The 15,080-nt window shown below is 47.5% G+C and overlaps 1 protein-coding gene across 5 annotated transcripts in view; it reads left to right on the top strand.

The window, feature by feature from the left end:
- Appl2 (adaptor protein, phosphotyrosine interacting with PH domain and leucine zipper 2) overlaps positions 1-15,080 on the top strand; it is a 40,857-nt gene that overhangs the window by 20,933 nt on the left and 4,844 nt on the right. For all 5 annotated transcript variants that reach the window (XM_090328556.1, XM_090328552.1, XM_090328553.1 and 2 more), the window contains exons 8-16: positions 747-893; positions 4,008-4,090; positions 6,591-6,749; positions 7,953-8,141; positions 9,488-9,530; positions 9,612-9,668; positions 9,751-9,839; positions 13,739-13,894; positions 14,003-14,055. In XM_090328556.1, coding sequence (XP_090184682.1) covers positions 747-893; positions 4,008-4,090; positions 6,591-6,749; positions 7,953-8,141; positions 9,488-9,530; positions 9,612-9,668; positions 9,751-9,839; positions 13,739-13,894; positions 14,003-14,055 — 976 coding nt within the window. The remainder of the gene's footprint in view (positions 1-746; positions 894-4,007; positions 4,091-6,590; positions 6,750-7,952; positions 8,142-9,487; positions 9,531-9,611; positions 9,669-9,750; positions 9,840-13,738; positions 13,895-14,002; positions 14,056-15,080) is intronic.

Below are 15,080 nucleotides of genomic sequence, written 5' to 3'. Positions count from 1 at the left end.
TACTCCTGTAGAGACCTTTATTTTTCTGTTAGATGGTTTCCTTGGAGTGCAATCACACATGATCCCAAGTGTCTGGCTTTTCAGGCCTGCCACTATGTTGTAATCCTGAAGTGCTCTGCCTGTGCAGCCTCACAACACTGGAACACTGCATTACTTTGATGGTGTGTGTGTGTGTGTGTGTGTGTGTGTGTGTGTGTGTGTGTGTGTGTGTGTGTGTGTGTGTGTGTGTGTGTGTGTGTGTGTGTGTATTTGTGCTGCTCCTGGGGCTCGACCTTGGCCTGTGCTCTATTTCTGAGCATTTTTGCCCAAGCCTTGTGTTTTACCACTTGACACACAGCTTTTACCACTTGACACACAGCTTTACTTCTGGCTTTTTTTTTTTTTTTTGCTTGGTGCTTAATTGGAGATAGGAGTCTCAGAGACTTTTCTTCACAGCCTGTCTTCAAACAGCAATCCTCAGATCTCATACTCCTAAGTAGATAGGATCATGGGTGTGAGCTGAGCAACACTGGAATTTTTGAAAGTGTGCATGAGTGCGTGCGTGTGTGCAGGTGTGTGTGTGTGTGTGTGTGTGTGTGTGTGTGTGTGTGGTGTGTATGTTTAGTTCTAACCTTATATCTGTGTTATTCTATTTGTCACAGAAATAGTTATAATAAATAAGCAAATGTGCTTTCAAGTTGCATCCTCTTGCAGAATTGTCCTGCCCAGTAGAAACCTTAAAGTTTTTCCCTTCACCTTCTAACCAGGTCAAGAGTGAAGTTGGGAAAGAGGTGGCAGCTGCCCGGCGGAAACAGCACCTGTCATCCCTCCAATACTACTGCGCCCTCAATGCGCTACAGTACCGAAAGCGGATGGCTATGATGGAGCCCATGATAGGCTTTGCCCAAGGACAGGTGAGGGAGCCCCTTTCCCAGAGGGAGAACCTGAGAACTGGAGAATCATCTAGAAAGAAGTAGATGCACAACCCCCCTGGACAGTTCCTGGGATTAGGCACTTTGGAGAGCTTCCAGCTGGGCTGGATCTTGCTTTGCTGGGCCTGTGGGGTCATGTGTTCAGAAAATGATGGCCCAGGCCTGAGCCTTTCTTGGGGAGGAGTCTCCCTGGCCCTTTGTGTGGCCCTTTCTGTGTCATTCTAATCCAGATGAAAGCCTAACCTGGTCCATTTTAGCAGTCGTAGCTCCCTGCTCAGGCTGGGATTGCTGGCTCAGAACGAAGCCTGTGCTTGTCCTTAGTTCCTTTCCACACTTCCATGCTCACCCACACTGGGTTCTTCTCAAATGATTCATCCCTAAGCTTGCTGTCAGTGTTTTAATCTGGCTTGGGGATTTATTTGGCTATATCACTCCTTTAAGTGGTCTTAAAGTTGTTCCGCCTTCGGGATGAGCACAGGACAAGAGTGACAGGACAGTCATGAGCAGTTCAGGCTGTTGTCACCACCCTCTCCTTTCCACTTGCCTCACTTCAACTCCTGTACCAACCCTAAAACGTCATGTGAGAAATACACAGAATCATTCTCACTTGACAGCCTAGCAACAGAAGGAGATGTGAGGAAGCAAAAAGTTGAAAAGAATGAAGTCACCACCCTTAAGCAGCCTTCCATAAGAACATCTTTGCTTTTATAGCACATTTTATAACATATTTGAAAAGAGATACAGTGTGAGTTTCATTTCAGGAAAGGGAAATAAGGGATCTTTAAGCATCTGAGCTTGGCTGTCCTGCCCTCTTACTCTATGGTTGTTACACTGGTGAGTGGGGAGTTCACTTAGGTCAGGGTATGCCTCTACAGGTAGTATTTAAATAGAAAAGTAGGGTCTTTCTGTGGCACCTGAGTAAAGCTGGCTTAATACACAACTAGCACTATTTACCTGAAACTTTCGTCCCCAAGTCCTTGAGAGCATTCAGTCTCTGCTCCGGCACTGTGAAGAGCGCTCTCTTATCCTCTCAGCTAGATATTCCCTGCATTTGGGGGAATCATTGCTGTCCTAGTTACAAGCCTAGAACCAAGGAGAGTCTAGAAAGAGAACCTCTCCAGTCCAGTATGATGGGTCAGGCTATGGAGCTTGTGTTGGACGAGTGTCTTCCCAAGGCCCAAAGGATATTGATGCCAGCTCTTCCACTCCTATGGTCCAGAGCTGCACCACTTCTTCCAGCCTGGCCTACATAAGTGAGTGCTATGGATTCCATCGAGGAAATGCAGCCCCTGTCCCAGGAAGCCAGTGGAGAGAGCTCACCATTACTGCAGGCCTGAGGATAGCATGTTTTGCCTTTCATCCAAGAAGTTCCCAGATTTCAAGACACATTAGTCCCTGCCCTTACCTATTTTAGAGTTCTAATAAAATCTAGTTGTTTCCAAGTGTTCACCCTGTGGGTGATTCACGAGTCCCTGCTGTCCTGCTCCAGCCCTTGGAAGTCAGTGTTCATGGCCCCCCTGCCTTTGTTAGCTGATGGCCGTGTAGCAACTGCACTCCTGCTGTTTCTTATGTCCGTTTGGTGACTACTGAGTCAGCCTTCTCAGCACCACCTGCCTTTGTGGAGGTGTAGCTTCTCTGGTCTGTGGTAGACAGGTTTGCAATTAAGTCATGATTCAGTCTTCATGCCTGCACAGTGAGGTTTTGCAATCTGTATACAAGCTTTTATACACATAAATGACCTCTTGCCTAGGCCTGACAGGAGAAGTATTAGGTCATGTGGCTCTAGAGGTCAGTATCTTCCCTTCCATTCATCACATGTTTTCAGGGATGATATGTCCCCCATCCCAAACAGATTACAGAGTGCGTTGGCTTCAGAGTGCCAACTCGGAGAAGAAGGACGGGAGAAGTTCTCAGAATATTAGGCCTCTAGAAATACACAATGTTTATCGATAGGAGTGATGTTAACTGATGAGTGACACATTGGTATTTGAGATTGCAGGGATTGAAAATGGCACTTACAGTGTTGATCTCTGTGTGATTCAAAGATCATGGAGCCAGAACATCCCCTGCATGTTACCCCGAGTGAGGATTATCGTGTGCGTGTGAATTGACCCTGTGATAGCTGAGAATATCCCCGGTGTGCATGCTTTCCCAAGCTGTCTGCAGTGCAGAAGGGGGGGGAGTGATAGCCATTGTCCTGTTCAGGATGTAAGGAACTTCTTCCGTGCCCACCACCGAGGGCCGGCAAGCTGCTAGACCAGAGGACAGAAGGTCCTTGCTGAATGCTTCTCTTCCTTCCTGACCTTGGCTCGTGACTCTTACCTGCCCATCATCTCACATGTCAAATGTCCACATTTTTGAAAGCCAGTGACCTCATTAAGAATGGCAGCTTGTGTTTTTCAGGGTGCGTGGATGCAAAAGTCAGTGATGCCCCGATGTGGTCGTCTCCCTCCTTCTCTGAACTCTGTCTCGTGGGTGTGTCAGGACACCCAGACTTCTGCTAGTGAATGTAGAGAAAGGAAGCATTCCTCCCATTGGTACTGAAAGCTAGCAACTGTAGTTTCATTTCTATATGGCATTGTCTTCAGGTCTCCTGGAAGCATTCTCCCCTAGGGAGAGAAAGAGTCCATTACAGAAGGCTGATTTAATGTCATGAATGCAAGAGGCCAATAGAAGTCTTTGATCCAGGATTCCTTCTGTAGTCGCTCGACCCTCCTCCACCTATCTGCCTGGGACCACAGCAGCGCAGGGAGCAGCTGGGCAGCTGCTCAGGGGCTACCCCCTGAATGACTCTTGCTGGCCGCAGCAAGTGCTTGTCTGTTTCTTGCTGGTGTCACATGTCACCCTTCCACTTCAAGTTAGAGATAGAAAGGTGAGTGAGACCTCCAGAATTCATGTAAGGAAATGACTGCTGTAATTTCAGAGGTAAAGTGTTGATATGTACAGGACACTTACCTTTCATTTCCCTGCCATTTGCCACCTCTCAGCAGACAGCCAGGCCCCTTACCCTTGCTGACAGTCCACTCAGCCAGTGTGGTTGGCCTCACTTGGGGACGTCCTCCATTATTTCTTTTCATGTCATTTTATTTCTTTCAGATTCATTTTTTCAAGAAGGGAGCAGAGATGTTTTCCAGTAGTGTGGACAGCTTCTTATCTTCCATCGCAGGCATGATGCAAAGGTAACATCAGCGTTGCTGGGAGCAGGGTTTCTGCCCGCAGAAGGTTACAGCCCCTGTCCATCCCATGAACTCTGAGACAGTCCCCCAATTGTGAGTGTCTGGGGAGCAAAGTGGAGTTGTAGTTGCAGTTTCTGACTCACATAAAGTGCAGGCAACCAAGAGGCAAATTAAAAATAAATCCCCACAGGACACTTCTCCTGGAGTCTGGGTGCCTGGTGTCAGGATGTCTTTGTTAACAGTCAGGTTTCACATATCATAAGCTTTTGAGTTCCCTTTAGATTTGCTTTTTTTCCTCTGAGTAAAGGGGATTAGCAGCCGCAATTCCTTTGCCTTTTGCAGAAATGCCTGCTGTCATGTTAATTTATAATGGGTGTCATGAGGCCGAATGAGGCTGGCCCCTTGGTTACTTTAACAAGCGGAGGTTCAGCCATGCAAGTGCCTGCTTATTTCAAAACCTCTACCAGTGTACTGAGATTGACCAGTGTACCCCATTGACTGGATGGCAAGGCTGCCGTGCTTCCTGGCTCCTCTGTCAGCCTCCACTGTAGAGCTCTGAGGCGTCCCTGGGCCCCAGAAGGCCAGACTCATGGCACCTAGAGGGCAGATGGACGACTCCTTAAGTTCCTGTTACAATTTCTGAACATAGAAATAACTGTGTGGCCAGGTGCTGGTGGCTCAGGCCTGTAATCCTAGCTACTCAGGAGGATGAGATCTGAGGATTGCAGTTCAAAGCCAACCCCGGGCACAAAAGTCTGTGAGATTCTTTTCTCTAATTAAGCACCAGAAAACTGGAAGTTGCACCATGGCTCAAGTGATAGAGCACTAGGTTTGAGCTGAAGAGCACAGGGGACAGAGTTCAAGCCCCACTACCAACCAAAAAACAAAAATAAAAACAAAAACCTGTGTGTGTTTCTTTGTGTTTTGTGTTTAGATATATACAAAATGGAAATGAATATGGCATTTTATTTCTTATGGAAAAAAAGAGAAATTTCTTTTAGGATGGTACATTTCAAAACTTAAGGAATCTAAGTAGCAATCAAAAGGCTCTGGAAGTAGAGACTGAATCCCAGGCAGAACCTGGGGTTCTGAGCTGGACTTGCCCTCCCCTTCCTGGGTTGCTGAGCTGGCAGCAGCAAGTGATGCAACTTTAGATTTATGATGGTGCCAGAGCAACTGGTGAAATCTCTGGGAATGTTTGGAGAAAATAAGAAGAGCCTGCTAATCTGTCACCCCTTGTTTTCACTCTGCATCCTGCCTTGCTGTCTTGTTTCTGGTGACCACGATGCTTCAGACGTTTTTCGTTCCTTTGGCTCCTGGGAGCCTTAGATTAGCTGTAAGTTTTTTAGCCTGTATGGGTAGGGAGTACACAGCAGTTACTATAAACACCCTGAACTCTTATGCAGCATGTTACCTCAGTACATGCGAGTATGTTTCTGAGGAGACAGTCCTTACCTTTCATCAGACCCACAGAAGCCTCTGCAGTGCTCTTGGCTGTGCTTACTCTTTGCCGGCGTTGCATTCTCTCAGTGAGTAGCAGGCTCAGCCAGAGAGGCCTGTCCAGCTACCAGCCCCACGGTCTCCAGTGGCAGAGTGTCTTGCCGTCCATTCACATGGCAGAAAAGCCATGATTAACCTGGAAAGTCTATTTTGTGGAGCAAGAGAAGGTAGACTGTATAAGCTCTGAGTGACTTCACCCTGGAAAAGAGAAAAATCCCCATGCAACCACTTTGAGGAAACCTTGGACTTGCTCATTCTTTTATTCCCCTGATTTTAGGGTTTATGATCCTGTCATCTTCTCTAACACATTAAGAGGGGACACCGCATCTTCTGTTCACGTTCTCCTGCTCTCAGAGGGCTGGGCCACCTCAGGCCAATTGGGGCTAGGACTTTATCCCCACACCTGTCACCACCGGGTGGGGAGCCTACTGATAGATATCTCATCTGTGCTGTTGAGGTGAACGCTGCCAGGTTTCTTAGACCTCTGTTATCCATCCCTGGCCTCTCCTATCCTCCTGTGGGCAGCTGCAAGCCAGTTCAGGGCTGTCATAGCAAGAATGCTGCCTCTGCTACTGACCAGCCACTTTCCTGTAGCTGTCTCCACCGCCCCTTCTCACCCCAAGAGCTGGCATTGCTATTCCATTCCTTAACACGCTCTCTGCACACACAGCCTCAGAATGGGCTCACCAGAGCGTCTCCTCAAGTCCATATGCACAGTTGTGCATGTGGTAGCTCTTTGCCAGCAGTGGGCTTGCTTAGCTGGGCTCAACACTGTCCCTGTGTTCCTGGTGGTGTTCTTAAGTGGCAGTCCTAAAAACATTTTGCTCTTCAGTACCAAGTCCCTGTTCTGTCTGGCTTTGGGGCTTCACGCAGAGGATGGGGAACTAGCTAGGGGAGGCTGGCGGCTCCACCTGTAAGCAGGGGACTTTGAGAGAGGGGATGGAGACCTCCTGTTCCTGCGTAGGCCTGGGGTGAGTGACTAATGTGCCATATCCTATTTAAGCATTCAGGAGGAACTGGAAGCCGAGGTGGACAAGATGCAGGTGTCCCAGCAAGAGCTCCTTTCTGTTGATGAGTCTGTGTACACGCCAGACTTTGATGTGGCTGCACCACAAGTCAACAGGAACCTCCTCCAAAAAGCTGGCTACCTGAATCTCAGAAAGTAAGAATGCCACCGCTTGCCTCTCTAAACCCTCCTTCCTCCAGGAAGTAGCGCTCCGTGGGCCATCTCTCAAGTGGCCACTAAGGTCTGCATGGGTCTGGGGGGAAGAGCTCCATCATAGCACCCCTCCCTCCTGGACCACAGGAAGCTTCTGGACCCAGGGCCCAAAGTGCACTGGGAGGTGGGGCTAGAGTAGACTTGGGAGCAAGAACTCATGCCATGGACTCCCAGACACTAGACCAGTCCTGACGCTGGTCACTGGGACTATTTGTAAGAACTTCTTTTACTATTGTTCTCCTGAACTGTTTCCCTGGTACCCTGCTGGCTGGCAAGAAGAGAACCAGAGACCTGCAGTAAGGCAAGGGTTGGGTCAGAAAGCTTTCAGTCAGTCAGCTTCGTTCAGATTATATATTAACACTTAACATTCCTGCCTTTAACTGTCTGTTGGGAACCTGACAGGCATGGTCAGGGCCAGCCGCTTCTAAGAGCAAAGGGAGGGAGAGGGTGGGAAGAGTCCTGGCCTCTGTGGCAGACATCTGGTGGGCTTAGCCTCCATCTCTGCTTGAGGCTGCACCTACTTCATGAAGTCCTTGTGGGGATTGAACGAGGCCACTGCCGGCACTGGGGGCTCTCATGTTAGCCTTCTCCACTTCTAGAAATTCCTGGAGAAAGACACTCAGTTCCTTGTGCTTAGTTGGCACCCCGGTAATCACAACAGGATCATCACAGAGCTCCTAAGGTCTGAAAACTTGCAGGTCACAAGTGGAATGCTACCAGCAGTCCTATATAGGACTCATTTGCACAGCAAATGAGAACAGCGGGTGGGCTGTGGGCCGAGGTGACTGAATGGATTCAGAACAGGTAGGCTGCAAGCTCTGGAGGATGACTGATCTTCCGGGTTTTCAGTTCCTAACTGTGGTAGACAGATGCCCCTGATAGCCTGGAAGCCGAATTCAGCTGGGCTGAAGCTGGATGCATCCCACCCAGCTATCTGGAGTTGGTGCTGGGAGTAGGGCCCACAGCCCTGAGGTCATTCAAGATACGTTGGCTCTCTTCTGCCACTTTTTATTTGAGTGATGTCGGAGTGGGTTTGCTTTCCTACAAAGACATGATTTCGGAATGCTTCTAGTACCTTGAACAGACACGCCGACTTGGAGGTACCACTCCCACTTCCTAGTGCCAATGGGCTTTTGTATCTTACAGCAAAACGGGGCTGGTGACCACCACCTGGGAGAGACTCTACTTCTTCACCCAAGGCGGTAACCTCATGTGCCAGCCGAGGGGAGCGGTGGCTGGAGGGCTGATCCAGGACCTGGACAACTGCTCCGTGATGGCGGTAGACTGTGAGGACCGGCGATACTGCTTCCAGATCACCACGCCCAATGGCAAATCGTATGCTGCAGAGATTTTGGGGGGAGAACAAGGGTAGTGGCCGCCCCACGGAGGGCTTCCCATGAGCCAGCTCTCCCTGTGAGAGGCTCCACGCTGGGTGCTGCTGAGAGAATGGTTTTTACCTTGCTCTGTGAATAGGCTCGCATGATGCCAGTGATCTGTCATGCCTGGCTTAGGGAGCACTGGCAGGGATCTGTGTCTCAGGTAGAAAAACCCTGGGTGTCCTAGTGAAGGAAGTTGATTGTGAGAGAGGCGGGCGCTGCTCTCAAGCGCTCGGGTTCCTGTGGCAGTGGGGTGGGCTGAGGAGAGCAAGTGAGGATATCTGAAGTGACCAGTTTTCAGCCCAGGAGACACGAGCAGTTCCTTGGGACACCTCTATATCATCCCTTGCCATGTGGGTTCCACAAATCCCAGGATCTCCAGAGACCCCATAGAGATCCTAATTTAAGCATGGCCCCATGGTTGCTTTTTGTCTGTATGTAGGCTAGTACGAGGGCTTGACCTCAGGACCTGGGCACTATCCCTTAGCTTTTTTGTTAAGGCTTATGTTCTACCACTTCAGCCACACCCTTCCAACATGGCGGCTTAGTAGAGATGTCATTCACAACATACCTCATCCCGCTGGGATGGCCTAGTAGATTGCCTCAAAATACTGTTGTCTGAGAAGTTCAGAGACCAGGAAAGTGCCTCAGGTTTGGCCTCCAAGTGGGGGAAGCACTGGTCAGGCTGCTGTGGATCACCTCTTCTCTCTGACTTCAGGGCAGCCTTAGGCATCCTCCTTCCTCTCAGGATGGCGATGGGCAGAGAACTAGGAATGAGAAATGCCCAGATCACAGACATGGGGCCTTGCAGTTACTTCACTTCTCCGGACCCTTGGCTATCATCAGATAGAGAATAGAAACGTGTCCCTACCTGCTCCAGACAAGAGGAGCAAAGTTGCTGGCAGAAGGCAGCCAGACGTATTGTTAGCCTATTCCCTGCCCTCCACATGTAGGTTTTCAGTTATTAGAAGTAAGTGCCACGTCCTACATTGAGCATGACTGGGAAGTGGCTGGGCCAGAGTCCTAGTGGTTTTACATCATCTAAGAGGGGAGCCAGCAAGATTGTCCTCCCTACAGAATCACAAGCTTACACTAAACTTGAGGCTTTCTCATTGGGAAGCCAGTGTTGGTTTGAGGTCACCCAAGTGCATTACTGGCAGAGCCCCCCCCCCCCCCCCCGCTTCCCCATATGCACATTTTTTTTCCATCCCATGGTGCTGTCTGCCTGATTTCGCATCAGCTAATGAGAACATCCCTCAGTCCCTGAGGTCTGGGGAGCACTGACTGAGATGCCTTTTGTTGCAGGGGGATAATCCTCCAGGCAGAGAGCAGGAAAGAGCATGAAGAGGTAAAGCTTTGTCTCTTTTACCTCTGGCTCTGTGTAGTGGATAACTGTGGGATTCAGACTTTTTTCTGATGTCCCCTACAGTGGATATGTGCAATACACAACATCTCCAGGCAGATCTACCTGACTGAAAACCCAGAGGTAACTAGCCACTGCCTGCACCTGCACCCAAAGGTAGGCATCCCCCTTCTGGCCTGATCGTGGTGTCTCCCGTGGCTTGTAGGCAGTCGCCATCAAGTTGAATCAGACGGCTCTCCAGGCGGTGACTCCCATTACAAGTTTTGAGAAGAAGCCAGAAACCTTCTGTCCCAGGTAAATAAAGGACAAAGGGAAACGAGCTTTTGTGGGGTTCCCCATAAGTTGGTAATTGAGCCTCATCACCCCACAGGGTGCCCATGAGTCTGGTTGAGCAGAGCTGTAACTGTGGCCTGGAAAGCTAAATGCTTTGTCCACAGTCACACTCCAGACAAGCATAGAATTTGGATTCAATTCCGAATTGTCCCTATCTACTCCCACATGCAGCAGGCAAACATGGGTTCTGCCACTCAGGAGCTCACCCACGTGTCTCAGCATCAACAAAGCGCCTCTTACACGTCCACGCTACTGCCCAGGCCTTCTTGGCACACATGCTGATATTTTCACATGTATTACACTATTATTTTTTGTAATTGTTTTAGTAATTGTATCACCCTGTCTCTTATTAGGTATTATTTAAGTTGTGTCTCCTTAGTTGCTATCATGAATAGTGAACATTTTCATGCACGCTGCTTTAAGATTTAAGAAGCTCATCTTTTGTCCTAATGGGAGTTTCTATGTTGCTACGTGGGGGGTTAGGTGTTGGATTTTTGTGCTAATGAAAACGTAGCATTGAAGGCAAAGTAAAATGATCACTGTATTGGTGTGGTAGGGTAGAAAGATCTCCACCAAGTGTCCTACAGATAAATGTAATGGCCCATAGGAAGCCATTAGAAAGCTCATGGCTTCCTGGGCTTTGTGCACCTAGAATCTGTACATGAGAAGGAATGGTGAGAAGGCCAGGGAAGAGGTTTGAGTCTCACTGTGGAAGATTTTGGTGTCTTCCCTGGTGTGATAGCCAGTAGAGAAGTGAAGGTTGTGGGAAAAGGGGTGACATTCAGAACTCAGATTAGGAAGATTGTTCCAGAACATTAAGGAGGACCAGTTGTATAGGGACTGGTGGTAGAAAGGAGAGTAAAAGACCCAGCAGGATGTTGCCTGAATTGTTTGTAAAATAGAACCTGACTGACTAGAGGTGATAAAGATGGGAAGGACGCAACAAATCGGAGAAACAGTTCAGTGCCATAATGAAGGATTTTAACTTTCCACTGACGGCTTGCTTGTTAAGTGTAACTCTAAGGCAGTACCATATGAAAGTAACTGGAAATAACAATTTAGTCTGTACGAAGTAGTCCACTAGCTAAAAAAAAATGTCGTCATAACCAGTATAGTATTTAGGCCCATGCTTAAAAGTTCAGTACTTAGGAGGCAAGAGGCCAACCTGGGCTACACTGCAAGAGAGACCTCAAAAACCCATGCAGCCCAGTAGTAAAGTATTCATGTGTATAAGACCATAGTTGGAGCCCCAGCAACGTGGAAAAATTTCTGCTAAGCACCATGGGGAGAGCCTTAGACCAAATTGGAGACATGGTAGCTTTGCCTTCACACAGCTAGATGTCTGTAAGCAAGCTACTAGCTCTTTGGCCTTCTCTTCAACTTTGTGATATAGGTGAGAAACCACAGCTTCCAAGGCCCCATCTAACTCCAACAGGCCATGTTTCTAGGGTGCTGGTTGTATGTTAATAAATATGATAGATTTTCCAAAACGACATATTGTATTCACAGACTTATCAGTAATTGGCTCCTCTTCCCTAGTCTGGAATAAGTGACCCACAGTCTTAGAAAAGACATTACAGAGGACAGAGAAAACTCCCGAGAGGAGAGAGGAAGGGGATGACTTCACAGCCAACTGAATTAAATCAAAGGGTCAAGTGACAGAGGTAGCTACCAGATGGCCCGAGCTATGTGGGTGGGGCGAATGGGGGAAGGAAATACCTTTTAACTGTAGCTCATTAAGGATAAAGAAATGTTTTGATGATGGTGGATGAAAGCAGCACAGGACTCATTTACTTCTAAGCAAATATGCATGGCCTCCCTAGAAGATAATACCAGAAAAGGTAACAACTGCCTGTTAGAACGGGGCGAAGGCACCATGCCCAGTGGCTATGGTAGGGAGACCAGAGGGTGCCCTGTGCGAGTCTGGCTGTGGAGATTCTCACCCTGGGAGCCAGTATGTTCCTGACAGCAGTTATGGTGACAAGGTAGGAAAGAGCTTAGGAGTGAAGAACTACAAGTTCAGGATGTTGTGGTAGTGGGAGGCAACCTATGGGAAAGGATGAGATTGGGCAGGATATGGGAAGCCAGAGGTGTGTGAGAGAGGGGGACCACTCCACACATTCCAGTTGGCTCCGGTTGCTCTGGAGAATGCAGAACTACAGAGCTTAGAAAGCAGGTATCCAGTGAAGAGGTGTGGCAACAGGCTGGGAGAAGACGGCTTAGACCGAGATGGTGGGTTTGGATCCTGGAGGTAAAGCCTATGGGCAGTGTGGCTCGTGAGATGTAAGTTGGAAGGATTCCAGGTCAAAGGCTAGCTCTAGTCTGTGTGTAGCTTCTGGGAGGACAGTGGTGGTTAAAGATAGAGAGTGCTCCTTGGAGCACTTCAGGATGGAGAGGTCTGTGCATCTTCACAGGGCAGTATCAAGTAGTGTCCTGACGATTCTAGTCCAAAGCACAAAGAGACCACTTGGCTGCTACATGAGCAAGGAGCTTGTTTGCAGTGGCAGGGGAGAGGGAGGAGAGTAGAGCCTATGACAGAACCCTGGAGAACGTCACTCTCAGGAGTGGAGAAAGCAGGTGGAAGGGTGGGAGAAGCAATCAGCTGTTCATATGGCTCAGTATAAATAGTAGTTACCAGGGGAGGTCAGTCAGCATGGCACTTCCAGTGTCCCTAAGAGCTGGGGACGTGGAGAGGCCGGGCATTGTGTCTCTGTCCTCAGTGGCTTCCTACATGAGAGTCAAGTTCAGCCCCCGCCTGGTGAGTTCACTCAGGTTTTTCAGTGACTTGTTCCCACCATAATTTACATGACCCTTTGGGGAGCCACAAACCTTGGCGCTCTCCCTTTTAAGCTTCTGCGCATGTCATTTTTCCCATAATGACTGGGTCAGACAGCAGATGTAACTCCATCACTGGGTGACGGAGGCAGGGGATCTCTGTTCTGAATCTAGCTTACACCACTTCTCTACAGGCCTCTAAGGCATCTCTTTGTTCTGAGGCCACAGAGTGTGTTACTATCCATATTCTATTCAATATAACCATCTATCAAATAACTTACAGTTTCCTATAATGCCTTCAGTCATTAACATATTTGAGAAATAGGAAAAAATTGGTACAAAAATATGATGTGTATTTTTTTATGGTCCAGCTATCAAAGAGTATCCATGATACCCTTTGCATTTATCCTGTAGCTGGGGGAATATCTTAAAAGGTGAAGTTACCTTGCATAGCATCCTACCTCTCGAAGGGAAGACACATGATGATCCAGGGCCAGCACACTGTTTTCCGGGGTACTGTGCACTGGAGGGCAGCAGTGCGCAGGGTGCAGGGCTAAGGTCAGGAGGCACAGTGTGCCAGTGGTGCCTGTCATTTATGGAGACCCAAAGGAGTCCAGAGAAGGGACTGAGAGGTTTAAGCTGCTGAGGTGGGCGAGTGGAGATCTGAGCTGGCCTTTGGGAAAAGTCCATGAGTGGCAGAACCTGCCATGCCACAAGTGAGGAGAAGCCTGTGGTGCATGCAGGGGAGCGCCCCTGGAGATGGAGGGTTCGTTAAGGAAGTGGAAGGGTAGGCTTTCCAGAAATTATAGACACACTGTGAATTCCAGGTCTTTTCATTTAATTGCTGAGTGCCTAATGTGTGCCAAATAATAAATGACTTATAGCTCCTCCCTCAAAAACCAGTCTCACAAGGAAAGAGATGCAAATGCTGAGCCGACTATAGCTGGGAGGCCTGAGATTATAAACCAAAGATATGAATAACGTCGGAGGAAAACCTATGTACAGAATGGGTTGATATTTGTAAGTCACACCAGCATCCTACAGTTAAGTATATTTGATTCTTTTTTTTCCTATTTATATTCCAGTCCAAACCTGAAAAATTCAGAGACAGAAAATGGCACGATTGGTTCCAAATCAGCAGTCAGTATTCCTGCCACAGAACTGATAGCACCTGGAACTCCTATTCAGTTTGACATTGTGCTTCCTGCTACAGAATTCCTTGATCAGAATAGGGGGAGCAGGTATGGGTTATGGGACGTTATTTCTGGGAGAAACAGACATAGACCTGAGTCACTGTGGCTCCACCCACCAAGGACTGATGCCGAGCTGACTTCTGGCTGTTTCCCCAGGCGCACCAACCCTTTCGGTGAGACTGAGGATGACTCATTTCCTGAAGCAGAAGGTAAATGACTGTTCCTGCACAAAATAATGACAAGGGCCACTGAAATGCCGTATGAAAGCACACTCTAGGAAGCTATCACTTGGAACATGACATTGAGTCTCTGAAAATTTATCACATGTAAAATTAAGACAGGCCTTGGAGTGAAAACAGAGATAGCTCAAAGATTTTCTTCAGTTGCTTTAGGATTAGCAACCCCCCTCTCCCTTTTTGGAGATTCCACCCAAAAATGTTGCCAATTCTGTTACCATATTCCTAGAAAACCAAGGTCACACTAAATGTCAATTTGATGAATTAAAAATACTATGTTATTTCATTTGATACATTTCAAAACATCCAAAGCACAAATTAAAAGTCATGTTGAAGTTGTTGAATTAAAAGTGAATTAAAATTTGAAGTTGTTCAAATTTATATTTTCGTTGATTTATATTCTTCTAATGTATTTAACATAAAACCGGATGAATGGACCATGACTTACTCAGGAGTCCTTAGCCAAAGCATTTAGTAATGAAAATTGTTAGCGATTTAGTAATGAAAAGTGCTAAATGAAATACAAGAGAATGCCTTTAGAATGAAATTCCTTACTTACTATTTATTAAATGAATCCTTAAGAATTTGTATTCCCTACAGTGATAGGCGAAAAGTTTTAGTTCTTCTTAAGATGTTATTAGTCTGAGTCAATTTTATTTCTCTGTATGTAAAAACCTAGTGAACTTTTTAACAATCCACAGTATATAATCAGGTCCATCCCCTTCACACACCCAGGACTGCCACAAAACAAAACAAAAGTTGTTTGTAAGGACAAAGAAAAAGAAAGGGTCTCCATTTAAAATAATAGGTAAATGAATTCTTGTTCTTGTTCTTAGTCAGCAAATCTCAAGCCGCTTACCATTATCCAGAAGTCATCATTGACAGCTCTTCAGAATCAGTAAACACACTGCTTTGGTACCACATCTCTGTTAGCTTATTAAATAGAATGAATTGTGTGAGAGTCCAGGTCTTCCTTCCCACAAACACTGTGCTATATG

This window comes from Megascapheus bottae, chromosome 2 (genome assembly GCF_031878675.1).
Source record: "Megascapheus bottae isolate mThoBot1 chromosome 2, mThoBot2.hap1, whole genome shotgun sequence".
NCBI lineage: Eukaryota > Metazoa > Chordata > Mammalia > Rodentia > Geomyidae > Megascapheus > Megascapheus bottae.
The sequence above is the reverse complement of the archived record's forward strand: the minus strand, read 5'-3'. Positions and strand labels throughout refer to the sequence as shown.